A 25,731-nucleotide genomic window follows, 5' to 3' on the forward strand; every position below is an offset into this window, starting at 1 on the left:
TTTTTTTTGAGAAGATCCTTTCTCTTAAAAATTCGACTTCAGCTTTTTAATAAACCATTAAATGGTTCATCTGGTTTTTTCATATGTGGGCTGAAATTCTGCCTTTTTTTTCTTTTTAATTTTACACCTCCCCTCTTCTTCCCATTTTGTCTATGTGATGCTCTGCAGCGGGCTACAACAACTTGGAAGTAGCAGAGTATCTGCTGGAACACGGAGCGGATGTGAATGCACAGGACAAAGGAGGGTTGATACCTTTGCACAACGCTGCTTCGTACGGGGTAAGGATGCAAAATGAACGTTTTGCTCTTTAAAATACCATAACTCTTTGACAGTTCATGCAACAAAAGTAATTCCAGTAGATTCTGAAGGACACTCATCGTCAGCTTTGGAATATATATATATATTAAGTTAATTGCACAAACGGTCAAAGAGTTGCAGTAATTCAAAGACTGTGTGTTATTTTCTGTTTGCTTGTGACTGCTTCCGTTTTAAGGGCTTAAAAAGAGTTCAAATGTGCAGGACAAACAAGTATGATAGTTATTGTAACATACCAAGTATATTAATTGGAGAGCTTAGAATTTAACAGTCACCTGTTTGTTATAAGGCAACGCCTCCATTTGAGGCACAAAACATGTTGACCCTTGTGCTCTCTTATGGGGTCCAGATGACCCCACCCTTATATTGATGTGTAATCCCTCCCATGATGAAGGTGGACAAAGGTGGACAGGATTTCATGTCTGCCACAGACACCAGTGAAGATCAAATAATTCCTGAAAAAAAAAGAAAAAAAGTTCAGCATGCTGTCTTGTGGGGTCCAGATGACCCCACTTTTAATGTGAACATGCCTAGGGTAGCACCAGGAGTACATAGCCTGTAAATGAAAGATTAGAAAAAGACCGACTAGTACAATTCCTCTGTATATTAAATGTATGTATAAATGTGAAAAAGGCTTAGGAATTACATAAATCAAACAAGTTTATTTCTCCTGTAAAACTGATCTATTTAAATTAGAATTGACTAATCTTGAAATGCTCAAGTTAAATAACGCTTCTTTCTTAAAGACCACTCCAATGAAAATCATGTTTTTAGTGTTTTTAACATATTCTTTTAGCATTTTTTCCATAATGGAGGACATGTATAAAATAGTTTACTATTAAAACTAATATTTCTTTATTCAAATTGTGTCAGATGAGGAGCAGATAAAAACCAGCAGTTTTAAAAAAAACTCTGGTTTGTGATGCAGCATCTACCATTGGCAGGCCAAAGTCTCCCTTCTCTGCTCCAATACTGATGCAGCCACTTACAAACAAATAGATCCATTAGCGTCTTCATTTTCCTCATCTGAGCTGCCATGTGGTTTAAAAATATACATCTGGATAGCTCTGATATTGCTCGCCACTTTTGTTGCACCGCTATTGCTAGCTTGGGCTTGTGGGGTGCTATAAGCTAGTGGGAGAGAGTGTAAGCAAAGTGTCAACTGAGGCTAACTTCTGCACCAACAGTCCCGCCCACAACTCAGAGGCGAATTTCTAATGAGCTCCTCCTGTTTTGCAGAAAATATGTCTTAAAAAAACGACACAGGCTTTTTGATTTTGTCAAAAAACGGCATAATCATAACTAAAAGAAAACTTTCAGTTGAAAGAAATATAGTTGGAGTAAACTTTAGTGAAATGTTCAGCTAGTTTTGATTTTAAACCAGCCTCAGACAGGAGGTCAAACAAACTTGTCTGAGACTGCATTTTTTGTGAAATAAAGCGATTGTGCTCTGAATTATTTATTTGTGTTAGGCAGAGCAGTCATTATAGTAACACTCTAGAAATGAATTGGAGAGGATTGAAGGTCAGCCGCAGCAAGACGGAGAATTTGTGTGTAAATGAGAGGAACTGAAGTGGAACGGCGAGGTTACAGGGAGCAGAGGTGAAGAAGGTGGAGGGCTTTAAGTACTCAGGGTCAACAGACCAGAGCAGCAAAGAGTGTTGGAAAGAGTTGAAGAGGCGTGTGCAAGCAGACTCCAGCAGGCGTTTTCATGAAGACTTAATGAGCTCTGCATCACACCAACACACATAAACGCAATGAGGCATCCCCCATTGTTAGTTAAATCACTTCATGTTGTGTTTCTGCCAAAGCAAACTCTGAAACGGATTTCATAACAATGTGCATCATTATAGCATTTTTTTCTGATTTGAACAATTTGTTTGCTGTTTTTCAAACGTTCTCCTCCCATCTTTATCTAACCTTCTGTGTTTTTCTATATTCTAAATGCTCCCTTAACCATCACTGTCAGCTCTCGTCTTCATCTCGACCTCCACTCCTCTGTGCAGCACGTGGACATCGCCGCCCTTCTGATCAAATACAACACGTGCGTGAACGCCACAGATAAGTGGGCGTTCACCCCCCTCCACGAGGCGGCGCAGAAAGGCCGGACTCAACTCTGTGCTCTGCTACTGGCGCACGGAGCCGACCCCACCATGAAGAACCAGGAGGGACAGACGCCGCTGGATCTGGCAACGGTAAAAAGAGACGTTCAGAAAGTTTTCTACTCACTGTTTATATGATATGTTAGCAATTGTGGTTAGTCAGTTTGTGTCCACATACTTCTAAAAACACATATTCTCTTCGGCTTACAGGCTGATGACATCAGAGCGCTGCTGATTGATGCCATGCCGCCAGACGCACTGCCCAGCTGCTTGAAACCACAGGCCACTGTGGTGAGTTCCCAGGATTCCTGCAGCTTTTCAAGTCTTAACCGTATAACACCCGAGGCGTCGCCGGTGACACTTAAACACAAATGTTTAAAATACTGTAACTTTTTAACTGTTAACACAAGGATCAGAATATGCTGGAATTATTGTGTTAACAGGTGAAAAGTTACAGTACATTAAAGAACATAGACACCTGAGCTCTGGTGTTTAAGGGTTAACCACATTTTAAACAGCTCCATCATTCGTCTTTTTCAGGTGAGTGCGGGCGTGGTGAGTACAGGTGCAACGGCGGGGGTGGTGATTTCACCATCCCCGTCCCCCTCCTGCTTATCAGCAGCCAGCAGCATCGACAACCTGACCGCCCCCCTCAGTGACATTGCGGGAACCGGTGTCACCAACGTCGCAGACGGAGCGTCCGGCTCCGACAGGAAGGAGAGCGACTGTAAGCGATCACGGACGAGCCCCCGCATTCTTACATCAGGTGCGTGTGTTGAATCAGGAGTAACAGCCTCTGCTGACCCCGCAGCTCTGCTCGACATGACCATCAACCAGTTCTTGAAGAGTCTTGGCCTGGAACACCTCAGAGACATCTTCCAGCGAGAACAGGTACACAAATAAACCCTGCATGAGTCACGGAGAGGCAAAGAGAGGGGAGTTAGAAGTGTTAATCACAGGGTGGGAATAATCCGGAGACACGCCTGTGAAATCAAAGTTGTGAACACATCTTTTTTTACCTTCTGTCTCGATGCTGATTCCTTACCAGCCACAACACACTTTCACTTTGCTCCTCCTCTTAAACTCTGTGTGAATGAGTTGATTTTGCTTCTGTCAAACACTTTTTTGGGGGGGGCCAAAACAAAATTTTGTTATTTCAGCTGTGGAGTTTTTTCTTCTGTTTCAAATGAAATCCTTTAAACTCTTTGAAGTGGATAAAAAATTGTATTCACTCTTGCTGGAGACATCAGTACAGTATCCTTTATAAGCGGGAAAAAATCTACTTTTTCTGTTGTAAAAATGTAAAATAGTCTGCTTTAAAGATTACTCTGCTTTTTAAGTCTGTCGGTCCTGCCATCTGCTTCTACTGTCAATGTGATAATTGGAAAATATTAAATTAGAGAGTCGATGAGAGGGTAGTGTGAAATAAAAAAAAAGCAGTGCAGTAATAATTTAACAAGTGGAAAAGGAGAGGAAAACTAAATTTACATTAAAGCCACAAGCAGTGTTTTGTTACGTGTAGGCACTACCCTCCCCCCAGTTTATTCCTGCCAACCTGCTTAGAACAGCAATCACTATTTTTTTTTTTCTCAAAACAGCAACTTTACTTTTGGTTTTATCTCCATAGCAGTTATTGAATGTTTTACTTGCCTGGCAGTGACAACCAGATCTATGTAATTTGTAAAAGAATAGTCAGAAGTACATTTTTGGATTTCCTTAGCAACAGAAGTTTTTTTTTTTTATAACCACGCCCACATTCTCTATTTGTTCATACCGTGAGTCATGATTTTGTTCTGTTTGAACCATTGGTTCATATAATAAATGTTCACAATATTCTGGTAAAACAAAAATGTGCGAACAAAAGAGAAACGCCACATTTACGAGATCGCCGCGCTAGCATTGTTCACAATCTAAAAGCAGTTGGTGATGTGACCATCTCATATTCATCATCCAGTCTGCCCAAAATCCTTGCAGTCACTGACTGCTGCAAGACATAATAGAGTAGAAGAAGAAGCAATTTAAGGAAGATGAACCCTTCTTTGTCTGAACCGAGTTCATTTTCAGTCTAACAAAAAAAAAAAGAAAACATAAAATGTTTGATGCATCGCACTTTTCATTCTTAGAAAAACAATATTAAATGTAACTGTGTGAAAAGATTGTGAAGTTAGTTTAGAATTGTGGGATATTTGCTCGTTTTGTAAGCACTCTAATAAACTGCTGTCATTCTTCAGGAATCGTTAATCATATTTTCAAGATCAATCTCATCTCTGAGAGTCCAGAGAAACCTCTCTGTCCCCCATCTGCATATAAATGGAATAATTACTTCCTCCCATTTGTTGACCTTTTCTTCCCGCCTCTTCTGATTTTCATGAACATTTGTGTGACCTACTTTCACTGAAGTTCACCATAGAGCATTTAAATCCTCATATTAATAAGGTCTATTATTAAACATCATTGTCAGAATGTTTATATCACCAAATCACATGTATGTTTATAATTGTGCGATGTCAGTTTTTAGCTCCTTTTGATTAAATGGCAGTTTGCATGTTTTTCTTGTTCCTATTTCACAATGTTTCCTCTTTTGTCAGAAAACAGCAGCTTGAACTGCTGGAATGTTTTTTTTTTGTTTTCTCTGTGCAGATTTCCCTGGATGTGCTGGCAGATATGGGTCACGAGGAGCTGAAGGAGATTGGCATCAATGCCTACGGCCACAGACACAAACTCATCAAGGGCATCGAGAGGCTGCTGGGGGGCCAGCAAGGTCAGTGCATGCAGATATACACTTATGTAAAGCAGCATCAAACTGTTGGGGAATAAAGGCACCAAAGCCATTAAAAATAACAGTGTTACTGTTCGTAGAATCTGGGCTAACTTTAATGTTTCATATTTTGTTCAGAACACAAATGAGATTATGGAGAAAAATGTTTACAGAAAGTCAGAAACCTGAATGAAAACATGTATCAATTTGGAGAAGGACTCGGATGCAGTGATGAGTTCAGGGCTCAGGTAATAGTCAGGATTTTTTCGGTTTAAGGAAGGAACCAATCCCTGGGCTGCAGACCAACATTGGTTTGAGGGTCAAATGTTACTGGGATGCACTGGAATAACACATCATTTCCTTTGATGAATTATCTGGTTCTGAACAGTGTTTTATTTTGAAAACAACTGTATTCTCTTCACCACATATGCCTATGACTCACTCTTGATGCTTGTCTAGATGCTCACCTCAGTAACACGTCATACATAAATTAGCAACCTTTTTGATGAAAGTTTTTTAAGTCATAATTCAAAGTAGTATACAAATCTCAATTAACAATTCAATTTGCAATTACAAATTGCGTTTTGCAATTTACTATTCAAAATTAAATTCAGGATTGCATTCAGCAATTTAGACATCAATTTGAAAAATTACAATTCAATCTTATGTTTTTTTTAAATAAAATCTAAAATAAGAAAAAAAAACAATTGCATTTTAAATTCTCTTGGTTTTTGATTCCATAATTCAAATGTAAATGCATTTTGCGATTTTTGTAATTATTTTTTGGCATTATTTTCATTTTGAATATGCATAATTTAATGTATTGTACAATACCAAAAAAGGACATTCCAATTCAGTGTTAACTTTAAATTAATTTTTACAAAATCTATTGCAATTTCTTATGCTGCTGTGTTTTGTATGGGATCAAAGCAGGATCAGCTAAAAGTGAATGAAAACCCAGATTTAAACTTTGAAAAGCAGATTTAAACTTGAATACAAAAAAGGTCATTTAAAACCCGTTTTTAAACTGGAAAATTCATAATGAAAACTTGAAGGTGTTATTGAAATTTTGAAAAATAAAATTGTAAATTTGGAAAAAAAATATTAAAAGCTTGAAAGAAATATTAAAAATATGAAAAAAATAAAGTAGCCTTTTTCCCCTCTTTGCTGTCAGTACTCAGTTTCAGTTTCAATTCAGAGTTTTTTAAGTTTTGTTACTGAGCTAATCCTAATTTTATGTGGGGGCGAGGCTTTGTGCTCATTGGCTACCAGAACATGGGACACATGTGAGTCTGTGCGTGCGTGCATACATTTTCAAACGAGATTTGATCTGTCAGACTCTTATCAAAGCGGGGCCCTCCTGCCTTAATACTCTAAGCCCCGCCTCCTTTTCCTTTCGGTCAATCAATAAATATCATAGAAACTCAACCAATCAATATAATAATTTGGCTTTGGATTGTAAAGAAGAGAATGCGCTAATGTCAGCTAATGAATTAGCTTGTATGTTAATGACTAAGGTGAAATCTGTTGCAGCCAGTAAGAGTTATTTTTGGAGCACATTTAAATATGTTCTATTTATTTTTACCTCCAAGTGTTTCTTTTTGCTGGCTAGAGCTGATTAGTTATCCTTTGTCCTTATGAATTCATTTACCTTAAATATGCATTTGCAGGTGGAAACCCCTACCTGACGTTTCACTGCTCCAGCCAGGGTACAGTGCTCATCGACCTGGCACCAGATGACAAGGAGTTCCAGTCTGTCGAGGAGGAAGTAAGAAAACACACAGAGTCATGCAGAAGCAGCTTCTGCATGTCATTTTCACCTTATTATTTTAGCTTCTGTCAGCTAGAGGTGTGATGAAAGGTGATACCAGAAGTCAGCCTAGACGAGCTTAAATTAATGAGAACCAGCAGATGCTTACAGAAGTTAAACCTAAATTGAGAAATCTTTTGAGAAACGCAGAGAAGAATCTCCTAATCTCATTACTGTTTTGTTGTTGGCCTGCTTTACTTTTAATAATGAAGTAATCAAATGAACCACAGCTCTGTTTCCAGTGATCCTTTAACTCCTGAAATATGACGGTCGTGGTTGATCCTACTTCCTGTCCTTGTGGTCCTCAGCTGCAGAGTACGATCAGAGAGCACCGTGATGGAGGCAACGCAGGCGGAGTCTTCAGCCGGTACAACATCATTAAGGTATGGCAACACCAAGTGAACGAGGAATCCCAATGCCATTTCCCTTCCTGTAGGCTGGTTAACATTCACATCTCGCCTCTCCGTCTTCTTTGCCTGCAGATTCAGAAAGTGGTGAACAAGAAGCTGCGAGAAAGATACGCACACAGGCAGAAGGAAATTGCTGATGAGAACCATAACCATCACAACGAGCGCATGCTCTTTCACGGTAATGAATTCAGGCTGTAAAAATACACAAAGACACACAGAGGATTTTTTATTAAGCACTGACACTGCAGGTGTTGAACCACATCTATTTCCTTCTGGTTTTCTATCACTTTATTTTTTTTTCTTAAGTTTCTGTTTGATATTTTTCCAACCATATCTAGTTTTATTTGTGATGTTAAAAACAGTTTTCTTTAAAACATTTTTAAATAAAAATTTCCTAAAAAACTGAAGCAAAACTGTGATTATCAGCCCAATTTTAGGTGATGCTTGTCTGTAAAATACTTATATTCTGTTTCAGCTTAAATATAAATCAAACCTGACGTTTCCAAGTTGGCCATCAAAGTGGGCTTGCTGGGGCAGGCGGGCGCCACTTTCTCTGTAGCTTTAATCACTTTGTCTTGTTTGACAAACGTAGCGCGTGGCTCGATCGCGCTCCGGCCTTTCACACACTCCAAGATTAACTCTGATCGGCAGTGTTTTCATTCTTCCTGCTCCACTGTAAGCTTGAGCAAATGTAATTTATCAGCCGTCCCCTTTTGACCACTACACTTGTTCAAGGCGCAGCTCCTGGGGGAGTTTGCTTTCTTGGCAAATGGACTCTACAGAGCTGGAAATCCCAGGAAGTAATCAGGTTTCTGTGGGGCTTGAAATAGTACGTCTGGCATCAGTGATCAGTCTGTCAACCGAGATTTCCCAAGATTACTCTTTGGAAACGGAATGTCTGCATACACTCTTTGCATCTGTAAGACTTCAGCACAGAGGAAGAGGCTCTGGTCCTTCTTTATGTTATTCACAGGAATGAGAGGATTTATGATATCAACAGTCTGCAAAAATGGACCAAAAAAGAATCAAAACAAGTTTGGAGTGGGACTTTAAACATTTGCAGGCCAACGCTTTTGCACATTTTGAGTTCATTCCTTTGATTGCATTGTTTCTGACCTATTCTAGGTTCTCCCTTCATCAATGCAATAATCCACAAGGGCTTTGACGAGCGTCATGCCTACATTGGGGGCATGTTCGGTGCAGGGATCTATTTCGCAGAGAACTCCTCCAAAAGCAACCAGTACGTGTACGGAATCGGAGGAGGAACAGGATGTCCCACCCACAAAGACCGGTCCTGCTATGTGTGTCACAGGTGAGGCGTGCAGCTCAGCCAAACCAAAAACTGAACGTGAAGTTCATATTTGGAAGGAAATCATGCTTTTTATACTTAAACTGTGTATTTGTGTGCACACTTGTGCATTTGCAGGCAGATGCTTTTCTGCAGGGTGACTCTTGGAAAGTCATTTCTTCAGTTCAGTGCAATGAAGATGGCCCACGCCCCCCCCGGTCATCACTCCGTGATTGGACGTCCCAGCGTGAATGGACTGGCATATGCAGAATACGTCATTTACAGAGGAGAGCAGGTCAGCGCACACAAACACCTTCATGCATTTATTACAGTCAGCAGTATGAGGAATTTTATTTTATTTTCTCAAAAGTAACAAAACAGTTTGTTTTATAAGATGGATAGAACTTTTTGCAGTCTCTCCAACTCACACCTTAACCCTGGAAAACCTAAGAAGAGTTTTTATTCTGAGATTTTTAAGTTAATTTGATAATTTTTTTATGTTTTTCTTCATCCGTTTTGGGTAGCACCAAATAATCGCGATCAAAAAGAAAACAGCTGGTAAATTTGACCTGCAGGATTAAAACCTGATCCAGATAAAAACATGAAATAAATCTGAATTACAGACTGTGAAAGGTCAACTGTTAGGTCATGATTGATAAGAAAGCTTTATTTAGAAATTAGAATAATTTTCTTCTCTGCTTTCAACTGATTTTCTTTGAATTTTCTTTGTCAGTGGTCACCATTTTTTTCAAGTTTCCCTTAACTTTTGATGATAAAATGAATCTCCATCCTGTTTTAAACTGTTTTTGTACACTAGATTTTGTGTAAAAGCCATTCAAATGTGATATAGAGTTTCCCTTGATCCAAAAATGTCAAAGTAGAAGTTGAAAAATCAGGCACAAACTTCAGCCAATTTTAAGGATAAAAACAAAAATTAAAAAGCAGTCACTAAAAAATTGTATTTCTCCAAATACAACTAAAAGGTGATTCCACCATTTAAGCAACTTTATTAGCAGCATCCTCCTAACATATTAGACAGCCGGTTACTATGTATTATGTATTATTGTTATGATGTGTAGGAACAACTGTCACAATAAATCCATATTTGGAGTAAAACCTCCAGGTTTCATCTGTTTAATGCAGATTTCTTTTATCTTGAAAGTGAAGGCTCTTCTCCTGTCTCCTTTCGGGCTCATTTCTGTAAAAAGAAAATTTCCAAACATGTTTGTTTTTTTTGATAACTTTACTAGCTTGACGAATTCATTTTAGTGGTCAGTGCAACCGCATTAAGAAAATAGCAGATAGAATTTTTGACTTGTGACTGAGCGACTAGACGTGAATCAAAAATGAGTCGGATGTGGTCGAGAGAATCCAGAAGTTTTCCGAAATAAAACTTCCTTCAGAATAAAATTATAAATAAAGCATAGACTTTTTTTTTTTATTTTTTTTTATTTTATTGTGGCCTGGTACCAACTACCCCACAGACCAGTACCAGTCCTCAGCCTGGGGGAGGTTATAGACTACTGCTTTAGATGAATGGAAACTTTTTATTTATTTATTTTCAAATAAATTATTCATATCTATTCAATAATTTAAAATGTTAATCAGCCCATATATACTCTATAGGGATTGTTTCTTCTTTTTCATAATAAAATGCTAAAATGTCTTTTGTTTTTGTCTCCAGGCTTACCCAGAATACTTGATCACCTACCAGATCGGGAAGCCAGAGAGTGTGGCGACGCCGGCAGCCACAGCTGAGCAGAAGTCCTAAAGCGCTGTGACCGCTGGAGCTGGAGGTGGCCAGCTGCTTTCTGAAAGACTAAAACTTGAACCTAAAAAAAGTCTAAAGCCTCAGATCTGGAAATCAAGTCCTCAGAGCTGAACTGGAGACGTACAATGTGAAGCGATCGCTGCACAGAAGCTAAACGACTCGCACAAAATGTGTTTCGTGAACACCAGATGACAGAGGAGGTTGGAAAGATGAAGATTTCTGATTTGAAACACCAAAGCAGAAACAATCTACCCCCCTTAATCTTAAGGTTAAACCAACAGAGTTGCTTGTCGATGTGAACAAAAAGCTGTTTTGCAGCTCCAAAAAGCACAGTCCAAAGCCAAACAAGCATTCAGTTTTTAGCATCAATGATAACAGGTGGGTTTGGCATCCTGACCTGTTTTGCTTTAGTTCATTATTCCAAAACGACACCCACAGGGTCTCTTTAAGAGGCAGCAGCTGTCCTGCTGAGAGAGCTCGCCTTTGTGGAGGTCAGTGTTGAAGTTTTTAGGCTAACCGGGGAAATGACCACAAGAGCAGATCAGTGAGGAGGAAGGAAAAACTATGAGACCAGAATTCCCTTCTGTCCACACAGGGACCAAGCAGTCAGACCAAGATCACCTCTGCAGCTCAAACATGAAAAGATAGGAGTTTTAACGTTTATTTTTTTAAGGATTTCAGGGACTAACATTGTCATGGAGTTGTGCTGCCTTTTTTTAAAAAAAGACAACAAGTCAGTTCAGTCTAAACATGCTTCTCAACATAACTCACAGAAACACAAGGACCATGAAATATGTCAGAGTTTATAAGAGTGGCCTGCAGGAATCCCTTTTGGCATGAAGCTCTTCAGCTGCAAACACTGCTGTCATTTCACATTATATCTTGGTGCAGTCTTTACAGAAATGGTTACATAAAACTGGAAGTGTCAGAAAACTTGATTTTGAAGCTAAGCTGATGCTTCACTGCACACGTCATTTTAGGGGATTTCTCTAAGATCTATGTAAACATCACATAAAGAAGACTCCAAAACATGTAGACTGAAGGTAATCCTTTACATGAACGGATCTTCTCTGTTGAAGAATTGGAATGTACGGAGTAAAAAAAAAGTCAAAGAAGGGGTCATTTTCTTTAAAATGCCCCAGTTTATAACCCACCAAGTCGGGTTTGTGCCTCTCCTTGAACTCATCTGCAATCATTTGTGAAGATTTTTTATGTTTTTTTTTATTATTATTGAAATGTTACTTGGATATGTGTTGTTGTTTACATGAAACTGCTGCCTTCTCAGCCCATTATCAGCTGTTGCTGCCCTCTAGTGGCGGTTGAGTTTATTTGTGCAGAACATGAATTTCAGTTTTAGCTGAAGAAGACGTCATACATGTAAGGAGTCAGTCCTGCAAAGCTGTGCATTTCAGAAATTCCATACGTTTTTTTATTTTATTTTATTTTTTGCAACATTTGTTGTGAGAATTGAATGAGACATTCAGCAGACACATTGCAGAAGAAATATACAAGGAGACAAGAGGATTGCTATTGATAAGTTGCACATTTAAAAGTAATAAAACCTAGAGAAAAAAATGTATTAACAATTTGCAACACAATGTCCTCCATTCTGTAGAATCCTGATGTTTGGAGGTTGTTTTTTTTTTTTCATTTCCACACAAACCCCCTTTTCTGTCATTATTTCATCCATATTTGTTTTACTGATGCTGTCTTTCCCACAGAGCCATTTGAGTTGAGTTTTCTCTGAGTCGTATTAAATCAACCTGTACTGTCCTCAACCCTGCAATCTTAAAGGATGGCTGTTACTGGTTTTGACAGTTTCTCTTGAAAGTTCTCAACAAGTAGTTTGTCATTTCAAGCTATTTTTAATATGTAAGGTTCTCAAGATTTTCTTGTTTTTTGCTCTCCCAACACACACATAATGAATTGCTCTACACAAAACAGTGTAGTGGCACATCTCAGCTAATTATGTATATAATTAGGCTGGATGGAATACTAAAAAACTTAATGAAAATAAGGCGGGAAAGAGAAAAGATTTGAGATAATCAAATATATTTTCATGTGGAAAACATTGCTGCTCCTAAAAGAAAAGTAATCAGCCTTAAGGAATCATATCTCACGTTCATATTTTATCAAATTAAGTACATTTTTACAGAAAAAGTGATCAATTGTTGAAAAAAAAACATTTCAGGTCATAAACTAAACCGAAATCTCAGTGGTTGAAGCAGTTTTAAGGCAAACAGAACGGTGTGATTCGAGGCTTTGTTTTAAACTGTAACGTAATTCCTTATGGGCCTTCAGCTGCTCTTTTACTGATAATTTGTCTTTTTTTATATACAGTTGAGCAGCTCTCTACTGATTTATCTGAACAGCCCGCCAGCTGCCTTGTTGTACATATCCTGGAGGGTGTGTTTGTGTGTAAGCCTCACTCTTTCCTTTGTTCGTTGTGTTTGACCTCCTGTTGTACAGACTCTTGTACAGACGACCAGCTAACATGTGGAACACACAAGCTCATGTACATAAGAAAATACATAATAAAGAATTCCAACTGTCTTTTGGTGTTCGGGTTTTATTAAACATTTACTAACTTGAGAAGAGTTAAATCAACTCTTCTTTCAAAAGTTGTTACTTTTGTTAAAAAAAAATTGGGTTGTGAGTGACTGTAAGCTCATGGGAGAGTGTAAACAAAGGGATGATGGGAAATGAGCTCAGGCTTACTTCCTGCCAACAGTTCCACTCACAACTCAGAGGTGAATTTCTGATTAACTCTCGCCGCTCTGCACAAACTATGTTCTAGAAAACGGCTCAAGTTTTTAATTTTTGCTAAAAATATGACATAATAATGACATAATCGTAATTAAAAGGCCACTGAGAACATTTCTAAAATATTTAACATTTAAATTATTCCCTCCTAAAGTCCCTACACTCTTTGGACCAGTGTGTACTGCTGGTTCCAAGAACCACATAGCAGTTCCGGGGTGACTGCATTTGATGTGCTTGCTGCTAAACTCTGGAATAAACTGCTTCTGGTTATTAAAGAGACCACCATTGATATATGGATCCCACCCTCTTGGAGAGTTTTAAAACCAAACTGTTCCTCTACTACCATGCCTTAGCATCTGCCTTGCTGTATTTAATTGCCTATATGTTTTGTCATTGTATTATGCATTGGTTTGACATTGTGGGCCTCCTTGGATGGTGGTGGAAGGTGCTCCAGATATTAATAAATGAAATCTTCTGTCAGAGGGATCTCTTAACATTAATTTAGCCAGTTGTGACAAATGTAATTGCTGTAACTGAGGGGCTCACTCCTCCGCCTGATAGCAACTCCTGGACCTACATCTACTATCATTACCAAAACTCAACCTTTCTTTGATGTTTTTCTTTAAAGTATTTTTTTTTTTACTTGAAGATGAAAACATTCACTTTTATCCACAATCCATCCATTTTTGCAAACTTGTTTACTGCCATCCATCCATCCATCCATCTTCTTGACCGCTGTGTCCCTTTCGGGGTCGCGGGGCGCCGGAGCCTATCCCGGCTACTGAAGGGCGAAGGCGGGGTACACCCTGGACAGGTCGCCAGTCTGTCGCAGGGCTTGTTTACTGCCATTCAGTTTAATTGAGTTGCTGGAGCCTATCCCAGTTACTGTCCTTTGAAGACGGGGTTCATCTTGAACAATTACCCAGTCCAACAAAGAGTTCTTTATTTAATTGCATTCAATAAAATACATTTTATTATTTTTGTTTGATTTGTGGCCTTAAAAGTTTTGATTCAAACTTGTGTTTTTAGAGAAACTAATAATATAGCATAAAAAGCTATAGAGGTTATTGGTTTGACCATACTTTGCTTAAAAACACAGCGGATTATTTAGTTAATTAGGTGAATATTATCCATCACCATCTTCTCTGATCACAGTAAGTTTGACACCCTTCCATCAGAAATGAGAGACCATTTGGAGAGATTAAGACAGGAAGGTAAATAATACAGGGGCTCTATTTAAAGTGATATATTATATAATCAGCTTTTATTGAATCAAGAGAAGTTGACCATCTGATCAAGAGGAATGCAGAAATTGCCAGAAAGGCCGATTTTTTTTTTTTTAAAGAGGAAAAATCAAAAATACAACACCTTAGAGAAAATTTAAAATATTCATCAAGCTACATGGGCCACCAGAGTCAAACTAATCTGTAACCTGGATAACTGTGACAAGGACACTTTGAAAAAAAAAAAAAAACTCTTATTAAATATAATTATTGCAATAATACTTACTGATCATAATCATTAGGCACTCCACTTTGATTCTTGACCTGTGGCACATAAATCTGATTTCTGGAACAATGTGATGGTTTACCATTGTGTTGTGTTGTATAAATAAGTAAAACATATGTCTGTTTAGGATTTGGCTTCAGTTACATGTGGATTGTTTTTTATCATCATTATCCAATCCAAATTATTATCCAATTTTAACACTGGATTTGAACTCAAATAAACAACTACTGTTCCATTTCTGGACCAGCAGGTGGTGCTGGTAACCCACATTCCTATTGAAGCCAGGTTTTGCTTTTTTATATTTGTATTTTTTTTCTTTCTTTCTTTTTTTTTTTTTTGTTTAAGTTCATTTTTGCATATCTCTTGCTGTTTACGAAGTAAGAAATATAGAGAAATCCAAATGATCTCTGTATTTCTATGGAGGAAAAAACCCAATTATCTAATGATGAAATACTGAGAGTTCACTCATTTTCTGTGTGTGTTCATTTCTGGTGCTTCTATATAAAAACAAATGCTGTTGAAAGAAACCTTGTGTGGTTAAACGTGTGAGGCCTTTACTGAACCCTGGCATTTCCTGCATCATCTGCTGCACTCATTGTGGTTTCCTTTTCTCCGTTCCAACCTCCACTGAATGAGAATCTGCAATGCAGGTGTACGCTGGTAATTTCATTTACCTAATGAAAGCCTTTGTGGGTGTGGTGTGAGTGTGTGTGTTTGCAGTCATTAAAAATAAAAGTCTAGGCAGCTTCCTTAAGAACATTGTTTATTTAACAGTGAATTCTCAGTAATAAATAAATGCACAGATCACTCATTCCAAAATGAAATTAAAAAAAGGAAGGGATCGTTTCTGTTTTGGAGGACTGGTATTGCCTTGATGGGTGAACATCGTTGACCAGACAAGAGACACGGCGAGGGGCACGAACACAGAGAGGCAGACGGAAAAGCACACACGTGTGTACAAAGTATTGCATTTTTCACCCATCTGCGCTCTCCTCTCTCCACACAAAGTCAAGTCAGAGTGGCATCATCACCATGATGTGCAAATCAGCCATAAATTACAAATACAGTATTGCATCACTTCAAAGTGCTACAGAGATAGGTGCCGACAATCTTCAAAAACAGAGAGGGTTTGTTCTCCTTGAAAATGGTTGTTTGTACGGGTCGTAGAGAGAGTGCAGCCACAACTGCAGCCGAGTGTGTTATTCGAAAGGTTTTGTGTAAATCTGACTCTGATTCTAAAGTTTCTGCCCTAGTTGTGCTTGTATAAGGTGTGTGTCGTGCATGTCTTCTGTATTACTCATATGGCAAAAAAATTGAAGTTCGAATATGAAAATGGTAACACAGGACACTTGTGGCCCTTTTCCTTTACTGAAAATCATTTTTCAAGTTTTCATATCAACATAAAATTGGATTTTTAAATAAATACATTAAAAAAACTTGAGTTTGAGTTTATGACAGATGGCATTTTAGAAAATTTGCTTCCCTTGCGACAGTGTGGAGAAAGTCTGTAAAATCTAAATTTTTGGACCATGCTTATTTGCGGTGATAGAGGGCAAAAAAACATCAACACTGCTGGTAAATCTGAGGATGCTCAACCCCTGGATTTACCCTCACAAACAAGGCACAAACACCTGAAAGGACCACCGCCACTCATGTACATTGTTGCCGTTATCTAAAAAAAAAAAGACTTTTCCAAGGCACCTCACAGGAGTCAGTGTTTTCAGTCTGTTTCGACACTCTTATGAAGACAACTTTACTGAGAAGAATTGGTGTCCAGGTCTTTTCTTTTAAAACAATTTAAATACAAAATTTGGTCGTAAAAGCTGTTTTGGGGGGATAATGTGCTTTAAATTCTGCCAGGTGGTCTTTGAAAAACAAGGCCTCTATTTAACAAAAATGAAAAAACAAACGACATCCTCAAAGTTTTTGCCTATTTTTTTGGGCCAAACTCCTGTAAATAAAATGTTAGAAAAACTGTCTTTTTATAACTTCATCTAGCAGTTTTTCACAAAAAATATCATGTCATGTAGCAAAAGGGCTTTCCCAAAATGTCTCCTGCAAAGGGGTTTCCCTCTCCATTTACAAGAGGCCGGTCTTTTTATTTGTCATCTCATTTTATTTATTTAAACTCCTCACCGAGGCGACGAGGAGCCGGCTGGAGGAAGGGGTGGAAGGGACAGGGCAGGACGAAGATGAGAGGCAAAGATGAGGAGGAGGCGATATAAAGAGATGAAAAGGAGATGAGAGGAAGGTGGGGGAGAGACGGAGGGAGGAAGAGGACGCATGAAGGACAGGAAGCTCCGGTCGGATCCCCGGCAGAGCACCTGTCACTGAAGAGGCTCCTGCTTTCTGTCACTGTCTCCTCCCCCTTTTTTTTTTTCTATCCACCTCTTTTGTCTGCCAACAGGAGGGACACCCAAAGAGAAAGGAGCGGATGCTTAAAATTCCTCCTTCCTTCCTGTGTCCATCTCCTCTCCTAAAGACCACTTCTCCATAGCAACAGGCTGTCTTCATACTGAGCTTATTCAGTTGGTGGTGGTGAATGTGTGTGGGAGATAGAGAAGAAGAGGGTTCTGCTGCTGAGCAGGCCTCTCTGGATCCGTTTTTGTGAGTCGGAGTCCCTCTGTGCAAGGTGGAAGAAAGTCATTATCAGTCCAGCACTCCAACTCAACCTGGTTTAGGAAACACATTTTGAAAACCAGTGCACTTTTTTTTTTCTTTTTTTTTTTTGGTCAACTGGAAGAAATCGGAAAGGAGCATCAGCTGGTTTCTGAACTTCACAGAGTCCTTTCACTGTGTCTTTAATTAGGCACCATGACGTTTTTCATCTCGGGGACTTGGAAGCATCTACACACTGCAGAGGTCAGTGAGACTGACAGCTCCTTCAGCCAATGGCAGCCCAGTCTGCCCTCAGGTTGGGTCCAGAAGTGGGGGTTGTGGCGGTCCATCAGCAGCCTGGGGAGGTCGTGATTGGGTTGTGGTGCAGGTACGCAGGGTTCACCACAGAAACCGGGAAGTTAAAAATGAAAGGGGAGGTGGGCGTGGCCGTCGCTGAGGTGGTGGTCGCCGTGGACTTGGGTCCGAGCAGCGGGCTAGCGGTGGCGGCTGCTTCCGCGGCGCATGACGTAGCGAGGACCTGCGACTCGAACTGCAGCAGCTGTCCCATGAAGCTAAAGTTTGGGGAGATGATGCTGCGGCGCCGGCGCACGAATTCGAAGGCTTCGTCCAGACGGACACGCTTCCTTTTCATCAGATAGGCGAGGCAGATGGTGGCGGAGCGGGAGATACCTGCTTGACAATGGACCAGCACTCGTCCACTAGAGTCTCGAATAGAATCTGAGAAAACAAAGAGGTTAAAGGTCAGATGTTTCTGCATCAAATAGGAAAACACAAACAAGCCCAGTCTGAAAAATCTCAATTATGCCCTGAGAAGCCCACTACATCAAATATTTGACAGAAAATTCATTTTTTGTCGTGAATTAAGATGTTTTTTAAATCCTTTGATGAAATCCACAAAAAATGTTGCAATAAAAATGTTTTATTGATATATAGATACTATCATTTTTTATACTTTAAGTTATTTAGCATGTTTTGGTCACAACAAACTGGTTTAAAATACAAAAATAATGACATGAGTGTTCAGGAAAAAGGCATCTGTTTCCAATTTGATCCTTACATTAAACATGGTGTGACTGTTTTTATAAAGAATTAATTGTTAATAAATTTTGCATTTTTGTAATACAGCAAGTAGTCATTTAACGTATTGAATAACCATGGATGAATTGTCCTCATTAGAAAGGTTAGAAAATTAGCTAAACTTTTCCCGCCAAAAGTGTTTTTGAGATTTGATGGAAGCAACCATTTTAAAATGACCAGGACAAGCCCCTGTACTGCCTCCAGTGGAATGATGATGAACTACAGGACAGAAAACGTACAGCTTTATACAAAAGATTTTTTATCAAATGTTTGATCATGCTAATAAAATGGGGGTCTTATAATTCTGTGTATTATATGATGCATATAGTTCTACATGTTTTTTCAGTGCACATCTCTGTTAGCTGATGTTAGCCTTTTAGCATGTTTCTAAATATTTTATTCAATCTTTTTTATGAATATTTCTTCAAACTCTATTTGCCATAAAAGGTTCAAATCCTTGTCGATTTTTTTAACCTCTAAATTTGTTTAGGGTTAACTAGCCACAAGACACTTAATGAATTAGTATTTTCCCTCGTGGCGCTTGTTAGCGTGATAGCAAAATTAGATTTCAAGTCAAATGGAAACATTTTCTCCTAATTTAAAAACAGTTATTAATTTAGAAGCACTTCAATTTACCCGGAGTTAAATCTGGACTTATTAGAGTATAACTTTATCATTTTTGTGCTCCTCACAATCAAGTCGTAGTGCTCTTTAAATGTTAAGTTAAAGTTCCACTCCAATCATCTTTTGAGCTATTTTCAAAGCGTTCCCAGTGTTCCTTTAATTATGCTAATGCCATTTTTAACCAAAGTTTTAAAAAATATTTCATTTTCTAAGACATATTTTCTGAAGAACGGCAGGTTTCTTTTAGAAATTCACCTCTGAGTCGTGGACAGAACTGTTGGCGCGGAGTAAATCTGACCTAATTTCCCATGATCCCTTTGTTTACATGCTCCCCTGCAAGCCAGCACCTTACAACCCCAAGCTAACATTGGCAATGAAATGGCGAGCTACTTTGGGGCCATGCAGCCGTACAGTTTTGACCCAGATGAAGGTAAATGAAGACGTTCATGGATCTATTTGTCTGCAAGTGGATACATTGAAATGGAGCAGAGAATCCAGCAACTGTAGCAACTGCATTTTTTCATCTGTTCCTGATTTACAACGGTTTGAATAAAGAAATACTCCGAAACACGGTTTCAAACTGACTATAGGCTATCTCCATCATGAGAAAATGCTACGAGAGCATTTTAAGAACACCAAAAATACTATTTTCATTGGAGTGGGTCTTTAAGTAAAAAAATTATATTTTTTAACCTCTTAAAAAATAAAGGCTAATATTTGAGCTAGTCCACCACACAGTGCTCCAGCTAACCAGAATTAACTACTGTTGTAATATAACCCAGAATGTGTTTATGCATCTGGAATTCAGTTCCTAAGAGGTTCATTTTGTTGAGTTTTTAATTTTTTTTCATTACTAGATTTTCTTGTGATGTTTTCATGAACGTTTTCAGGCATGATTATTATACTCTCCCTTTAGGCTCGATGAATTTAAAAAATAGTAGCTTTGACATTTTGTTGTTGTGCAGACTGATAGTTTGACCCATCTGAACAAGAGGAACATCCCTTATGCAACACCGGATGCGTCTTCCTACTTGGTTGTTGTTTCTAGGAATGAGAAGCCACCCACTTCCAACAGTTAGAGTTAAATAAGTTATGGAAGCTGAAGCATCTTAATCATTATGCTTTCAGCGAGAGGCTCTTGTGACAACCTCTTCTTTCTAGCACATTCTGTTCAGACGAACGGATGAAGCAATTGTGATTTAAATGATGAAAAAAGCAGTAATGAATCATTTTTAGTAACAACGTTGAGTTATCAGCCTCCGAGGATGTTCACAGCTCCTTACCAAATGTCTCACTTTTTTTTCTAACAGTGAGAGCATCTTTAATGCAACAGATGTACAGTGAAGCTTTCACCTCAAACCGCTTTCGTTTCCTCTCCTCCACATTCTCATATCTACGCCTTTCTGCGCAGTCAAACAGATAGCCAACCTCAAAGCGAGACAGCAGCCAGTCGCACTTACAGTAACCGAAACACACAAGTGCACAATTTGAGTCATCTTCCTCTCTTTCGCACCTCCTCCTCCTCTTCTCTATTTATAGTTCCGCCTCTTTGTGTATAGATATAAGTTATTACTTAATTTTGGAGAATAACCAGGTTGAGGAAGGAGCTGATTAGAGGATTTACAGTAACTCAATTTGACCACGAGCCTCAGTTTGGATGAATAATTGGACTGTTTTGTGGCAGCCGGCAGGAAAGAAACGGAAAGAGAAGAAACAAAACGGAAGAAACTAAACTGTTTCTCATTTTCCACATTTTGGTATAACATATATATATAGTATTTTTTCCATCACAGTCCAGGTAACTCCGCGATGGTTCCTGTTCACCGGGTAACAGCTCATGAGTCAGACTCTGGTCCCACAGCAGCTAACTCTGACGCATACGAGCACCAACACACACACACTGCAGAGCGCATGCTCGCAAATACACACCAATGCTGCAGAAGATGCTGTCTCTAGGCACAACACTGATGTGCAAAGTCAAATAGACACAATACTGAGTTTGTGTTGCAAATAATGTTTTTTGTGGGTGTATTTTTTAAGTTACAGTCACTGTATCTTTGGTTTGTCAAGTTTTGACATAACATTGTAGCATCAACATGGTTTTAGATTCATAAAAAATGATTTTTACTATAATCAGAAGCTTGCTGGATAGACAGTCCCACAAAAGAATATTCAGAGAAATCAAGCTAAATGATGTGACCTAAAAAAATCAGCAAAGAGCAGCAAGCATCCGAGCATATCCTCTGGGTGAGTGAGATGAACTGACCTATGAACTCAATGGCCTCCAGGAACCAGCAGCTGATGTCTTCTTTGTGGTTGTCCTCCACAGGGATGCACTTGTACTGGTAGGCGCCCTCGAAGTGGTTGGGGCAGTCGGCTGACACATTCAGCAAGGCAGAGATTCCGATGGCGTCCAAAACCTCCTTCTTGGAGGCATGGAGGGCGCTGCCGAGGTAGAGGAACGGGAGGATCTCCACTGGGCCACCCTGGACACAGCACAGATCCAAACTCTTTAAAGGGGAAGAAGAAAACACTCCGGCAAAGGGTATAAAGTGTATGACACTGGAACCCTGTCTTCATCAGTTCTTTATCACATTAGAAATGCCTCTTATGGAGCAGAAGCAGCTTATTATCTGCGTGACAAGCACAAGTTCAGTACAGATGGGCCGATTTCTGCATTGTTTTGACATTTGCAACATGCAAAATGACCTGAGAAACATTTCCAACCTCAAAACCACAAAATTTAGACAATATTTGCTCGATTGTGTGACAAGCTTTAGCCAATACCGTCATTTCTAACAGATCTTCTAGGGAAAAAAAAAACAAGCTTTGCTAAAGCATCTCCCCCTCCAGAATGTCACTTCACTTTGGCAGCACTTGTTTTGCAGCTGCTGCTGTGCAAGGAAAAGCCCCACTGCGCCACAGTGCAGCGCACATGCATGGAGCAGCAGCTGAGTGATTGCATGAATATTTATGACACTTCCTGGAGAAGAGAAGTATCTGCAGCAGCGTGGAAAAAAAAACCTGAGCATGAAGTTGCTTTTTGCAGAAAGCTTATGAGAAAAATAATGTTGTTTATAAACAACAACGCTGAGGTATTGAGTTTTCATTTGGGAACCACAAGCCAGACACATTATCTCACGAGGAGTGGATGTAGTTTTACTGGGTGTGAGAGGTCAGCTGGTCTGCGGCAGTCTATAATGGCAGTGCCACTAATCGACGAAAGCTCAATTTGTTTGTGTCATGGCGGCTGACGAGCTCGGCCCTGACACAGTCAGGAAATGATCAATACCGCTAAGGGGTGTAGTGTGGGGCCGGACTGATAGTGAGGGGGGCGCACATCCAGAGCTTTCAGTCATATTTCTCCTTCCACAGTAAGCTTGATTCTCCCCTTAAACGCGATTGCACCTGACGGCATGGCGGAGACAATCGGGCATTCTTCTTGGGAGGGGGGCGGGCGAAATGCACACAGAGGCTGGGTTTGTGAGTGTCTCTCCCCTCACGCATTCCAGGAGATTTAAAGCACATGTGACTGCGAGCGTTGCATAAAATCTGCAAGCTCAAACAACAGATCACTGTCCAAAAAAACAACAAGGCCACCCAGGTCACAGGAAGTGATGCAGGGCTAAATCGATCCTGAACTATGACTTCCAGGGCAGCAAATTGCAACACAGCCAATTCAAACAAACCACATGAAGCTGTTTACTCCTAAACAACATGGGATCAAAAAAAAAACTAACCCTGTGTTAATAGCAGAGTCTAAAACGGGGGTGTCCAAACTATTTCCAACCAGTCTGCATTTATTAACTATTTGTTGACATTTTTTTAATTTCTTCACATAGAACAGAATTTCTTTGAAACACATTTTTACCAAGATTACAGTGAACTTTGTATTTCAAGACTAGACACAAAATGAAGAAATCTGGGTTCTGATAAAATTGTATTTTATTTACTGTAGAATTTTCACTGTAAACTTCTAAATGTAAATCAGGTGAGCTTCTTTTTACTCCGAAGAACAAGATAATGTGGTTTCAATCACAAAAACAAATATCTTCATTTTGTTTAGAGTTGACATTTAATAAGGGTTTCGTTTACAGCGGCTTATGATGGAATTCAGCCAATCACGGTCAAGAAAAAGTAGCTTATATGCAGTTATTAGAAAGTGCTGGAGCACATATAATTGATTTTATGACAGGAACCTGTAAGCAGATAAAAAAATTTGAATGCAGGCTGCATTTGGCTGGACTTTGGATATCTAAATATAATTAATGAGTTATGGCAAAGTTGTTTTTTTACCTGATCATTGTGTGGCGTTCCGCATGATGAACAGGAGGAGTCGATGCTGGACTGGCTGGTGAGGGACGGTAAGGATTTGGTCCTCATACAAAACTCCGGATACTCTGAGAAAAACCTGTCATATCCCCCTGGAAACAAAAAAAAATCAACAATCAGAAGAGAAAACATGTAGGAGGAGAAAATTCCAGAAAACACGAGTTTTATTTTGCATCTGCAGCTTGAAAAACACCACATTTACACTCTGGATACAGGATGCACCCAAGATTTCCAGCATAAATGTGGTTTCTGATCCATATGTGGACTAGATTTGATCTGAATATGTGTATTTTTAGGCATGGATTTGTGGGAAACCCTTTGCCGTCTCCTCTCCAAGAATCAAATCCCAACAACCGGAGTGTGTCATCTTTCCTGCACACACACACTCTCAGCTTCAAAGGCATCCGCACCATTAGGATGCTCAAAAAAGAAGGGGGTTGCGCCACAGCTTGCAGCAGCTTTGGTTTGGTAAGATTCCCTTCCTTCTAAATATAGAACAGATAAACCAGAGGCTGATTTTTTCCCCTCTTCTCCATCTTCCAATGGGGTCGTTGTTTTTATAAAATGATCTCGGCATGCACTCATCTGTGGTGCCTTGCTCATTTAGCTCTCAGTTGTGTGTCTGTGGTGACAATGAAGCACATCTGCAAGGAGAATTTACTCCACATTTTAATGATTAAAATTCAAATTAAATGAATGATTAAATAAATATATAATATTTTTACATTTTGGACGATTCTAACATTGGTTTACATTAGAATTTCAAGATTTTTCTCTCTTTTAGAGTAAAACCATGTAAATGAAATCAGTGCGTAAATTGTACCTTTGAGCAGGTAAGTGCGCGTTCCCTGCGAGTCCCTGAACAGCGCGTTGAGCACCAGCATCATGGTGCTGTCCTCCTTCACTGCCTCTGTGTCCGGCGTCCTCTCGTCGTACACAACCACGGCGGAGAACATCCCAGAGCGCAGGCGGCTCCGGACCTCGTCGTCCCCGGCCAGAATCTGGTCCAGGCTGAGCGCGGAGCCCTTCGCCCGCCGCCGCACGATGGTGTTGCAGCGGGCGTTGACGGCGCCCCGAATGTGCCCGGCGTTGAAGGCGAGGAAGGAGCGGCAATCCAGCACCAGACACTTGGCGCTGTCGTCCTTCAGGAGCCGCTTCAGCACCGTGCAGTCCATCTCTCCCAGCTCCTCCATCGCTTTGTTTTATTTGAATAAACGTGTGTGTTGGTCTCCAAGGCGCACGGATCTGTCCTCCGTGCCTGTCCTTTACGCGCGCATCCTAACAGCACTACTTCTTTTCTTTCTCCTCCTTCCTCTCTGTGTTTCTCCTCAGCGCTCCTTCTCGTTTTCTTTTCTTTTTTTTTATGAATGAGTTCATCGCGTCACGGCGGAGGTGACGTCAACCAGCAGCAGCCTATCGCAGAGCCCGCAGCTCCACCGTGCCCTTTCCTCCTCTGCCGCTCATTCACAAAGAAAGACAGACATCAATGAAACCAGAGGCGATAAAACCCCCAAAGACAGCAGCGGCTCACAGCCGCATGTCAGCGCTGACCTCTCGGGATGAAATGTTCCGAGTTAACACTGAGATTCAGTTCCAAATTGCAGAGCTGCGAACGGATTCGTTCAAGATTTCAGCCTCTTTGGTTTGTTGTGGTTGAGGATTATAGAGGCCAACACAGAAAACGGTTTATTTAGCATACAAACCAGCAAAGGGATAAAAAATATTAATTTATTTCACACTATTTTGAGCTAAAAATATTTGGAAAGCTCCCTTTAAACATGATTTTTAAAGGGACAAATATGAAGAAAAATAAGCTTAAAATTCAATTTCTTTTTTAAAACTTAAATCGTTGTAAACCAGAAACAGAGGAAAAAATATTGCTTGAAAAATATTGTATTTGTTATACAACAAGCTCCCATGCTCCGCTCCATTCTGATGAATCCACTTGTACACAAATAGATCCATATATGTCTTAATTTTATGCTGCATGGCTCCAATAATACTCGCCATTTTTTTTGCACCGCTACAAAATGTAAGATAACAGAAAAGAATGCAAATAGATGGATGTCGGGAAGTAAAGAGGGGCTTACTCTGCCCACAACTCAGAGGAGATTTTCTCCAGAAATTATGTCCTAGAAAACGAGACAATTTTAGATTTTGGTAAAAAATAACTTAATCATGAGACTGCTGGGAATGATTTGACAAAAGATCACAATTAATTTAGCTAAATTTCTATTTATAGACTACAAAATCTAATAATTGCAGTATGGATCTAGTTAATACTGAAATTGCTGGTTTATTTGTTGTTCTACTATGGGTTGCAGTTTATGCATTACCTCAGTCTGGTTGTGGT

The 25,731-nt window shown here is 39.6% G+C and overlaps 2 protein-coding genes and 1 long non-coding RNA gene across 3 annotated transcripts in view; 2 read left to right on the forward strand and 1 right to left on the reverse strand.

Annotated features, from left to right (window-relative positions):
• Nucleotides 1-13,007, forward strand: part of LOC112163056 (poly [ADP-ribose] polymerase tankyrase-1) — an 86,905-nt gene extending 73,898 nt beyond the window's left edge. Inside the window, exons 18-29 of the mRNA XM_024299167.2 lie at nt 169-278; nt 2,322-2,510; nt 2,628-2,708; nt 2,958-3,144; nt 3,229-3,308; nt 5,058-5,178; nt 6,846-6,943; nt 7,294-7,368; nt 7,468-7,573; nt 8,521-8,707; nt 8,822-8,978; nt 10,368-13,007. Of these exons, the coding sequence (XP_024154935.1) occupies nt 169-278; nt 2,322-2,510; nt 2,628-2,708; nt 2,958-3,144; nt 3,229-3,308; nt 5,058-5,178; nt 6,846-6,943; nt 7,294-7,368; nt 7,468-7,573; nt 8,521-8,707; nt 8,822-8,978; nt 10,368-10,454 (1,478 nt within the window). The 3' untranslated portion in view covers nt 10,455-13,007. The remainder of the gene's footprint in view (nt 1-168; nt 279-2,321; nt 2,511-2,627; nt 2,709-2,957; nt 3,145-3,228; nt 3,309-5,057; nt 5,179-6,845; nt 6,944-7,293; nt 7,369-7,467; nt 7,574-8,520; nt 8,708-8,821; nt 8,979-10,367) is intronic.
• Nucleotides 13,008-14,559: 1,552 nt separating this feature from the next.
• Nucleotides 14,560-24,943, reverse strand: dusp4 (dual specificity phosphatase 4). The gene is made up of 4 exons (XM_024299384.2): nt 24,202-24,943; nt 23,343-23,470; nt 21,313-21,532; nt 14,560-18,062 (listed from the first exon to the last, which is right to left on the reverse strand). The coding sequence occupies exons 1-4, from the start codon at nt 24,569-24,571 to the stop codon at nt 17,674-17,676; spliced, it is 1,107 nt and encodes a 368-aa protein (XP_024155152.1). The 5' UTR covers nt 24,572-24,943; the 3' UTR covers nt 14,560-17,673.
• On the forward strand, nt 17,458-22,781 carry LOC112163158. The gene is made up of 2 exons (XR_002922233.2): nt 17,458-17,588; nt 21,376-22,781. It is a non-coding gene; the product is annotated as an uncharacterized LOC112163158 (long non-coding RNA).
• Nucleotides 24,944-25,731: the final 788 nt, after the last annotated feature.

This window comes from Oryzias melastigma, linkage group LG12 (assembly GCF_002922805.2).
Source record: "Oryzias melastigma strain HK-1 linkage group LG12, ASM292280v2, whole genome shotgun sequence".
Classification (NCBI taxonomy): domain Eukaryota; kingdom Metazoa; phylum Chordata; class Actinopteri; order Beloniformes; family Adrianichthyidae; genus Oryzias; species Oryzias melastigma.

Coding starts and splice junctions, on each gene's coding strand:
- dusp4 (XM_024299384.2), bottom strand. CDS start 24,571: ATGGAGGAGCTGGGAGAGATGGACTGCACGGTGCTGAAGCGGCTCCTG. Junction 21,533..23,342: donor GAACGCCACACAATGATCAG/GTAAAAAAACAA, acceptor TGCTGTGTCCAG/GGTGGCCCAGTGGAGATCCT. Junction 18,063..21,312: donor GGAGGCCATTGAGTTCATAG/GTCAGTTCATCT, acceptor TTGTTTTCTCAG/ATTCTATTCGAGACTCTAGT.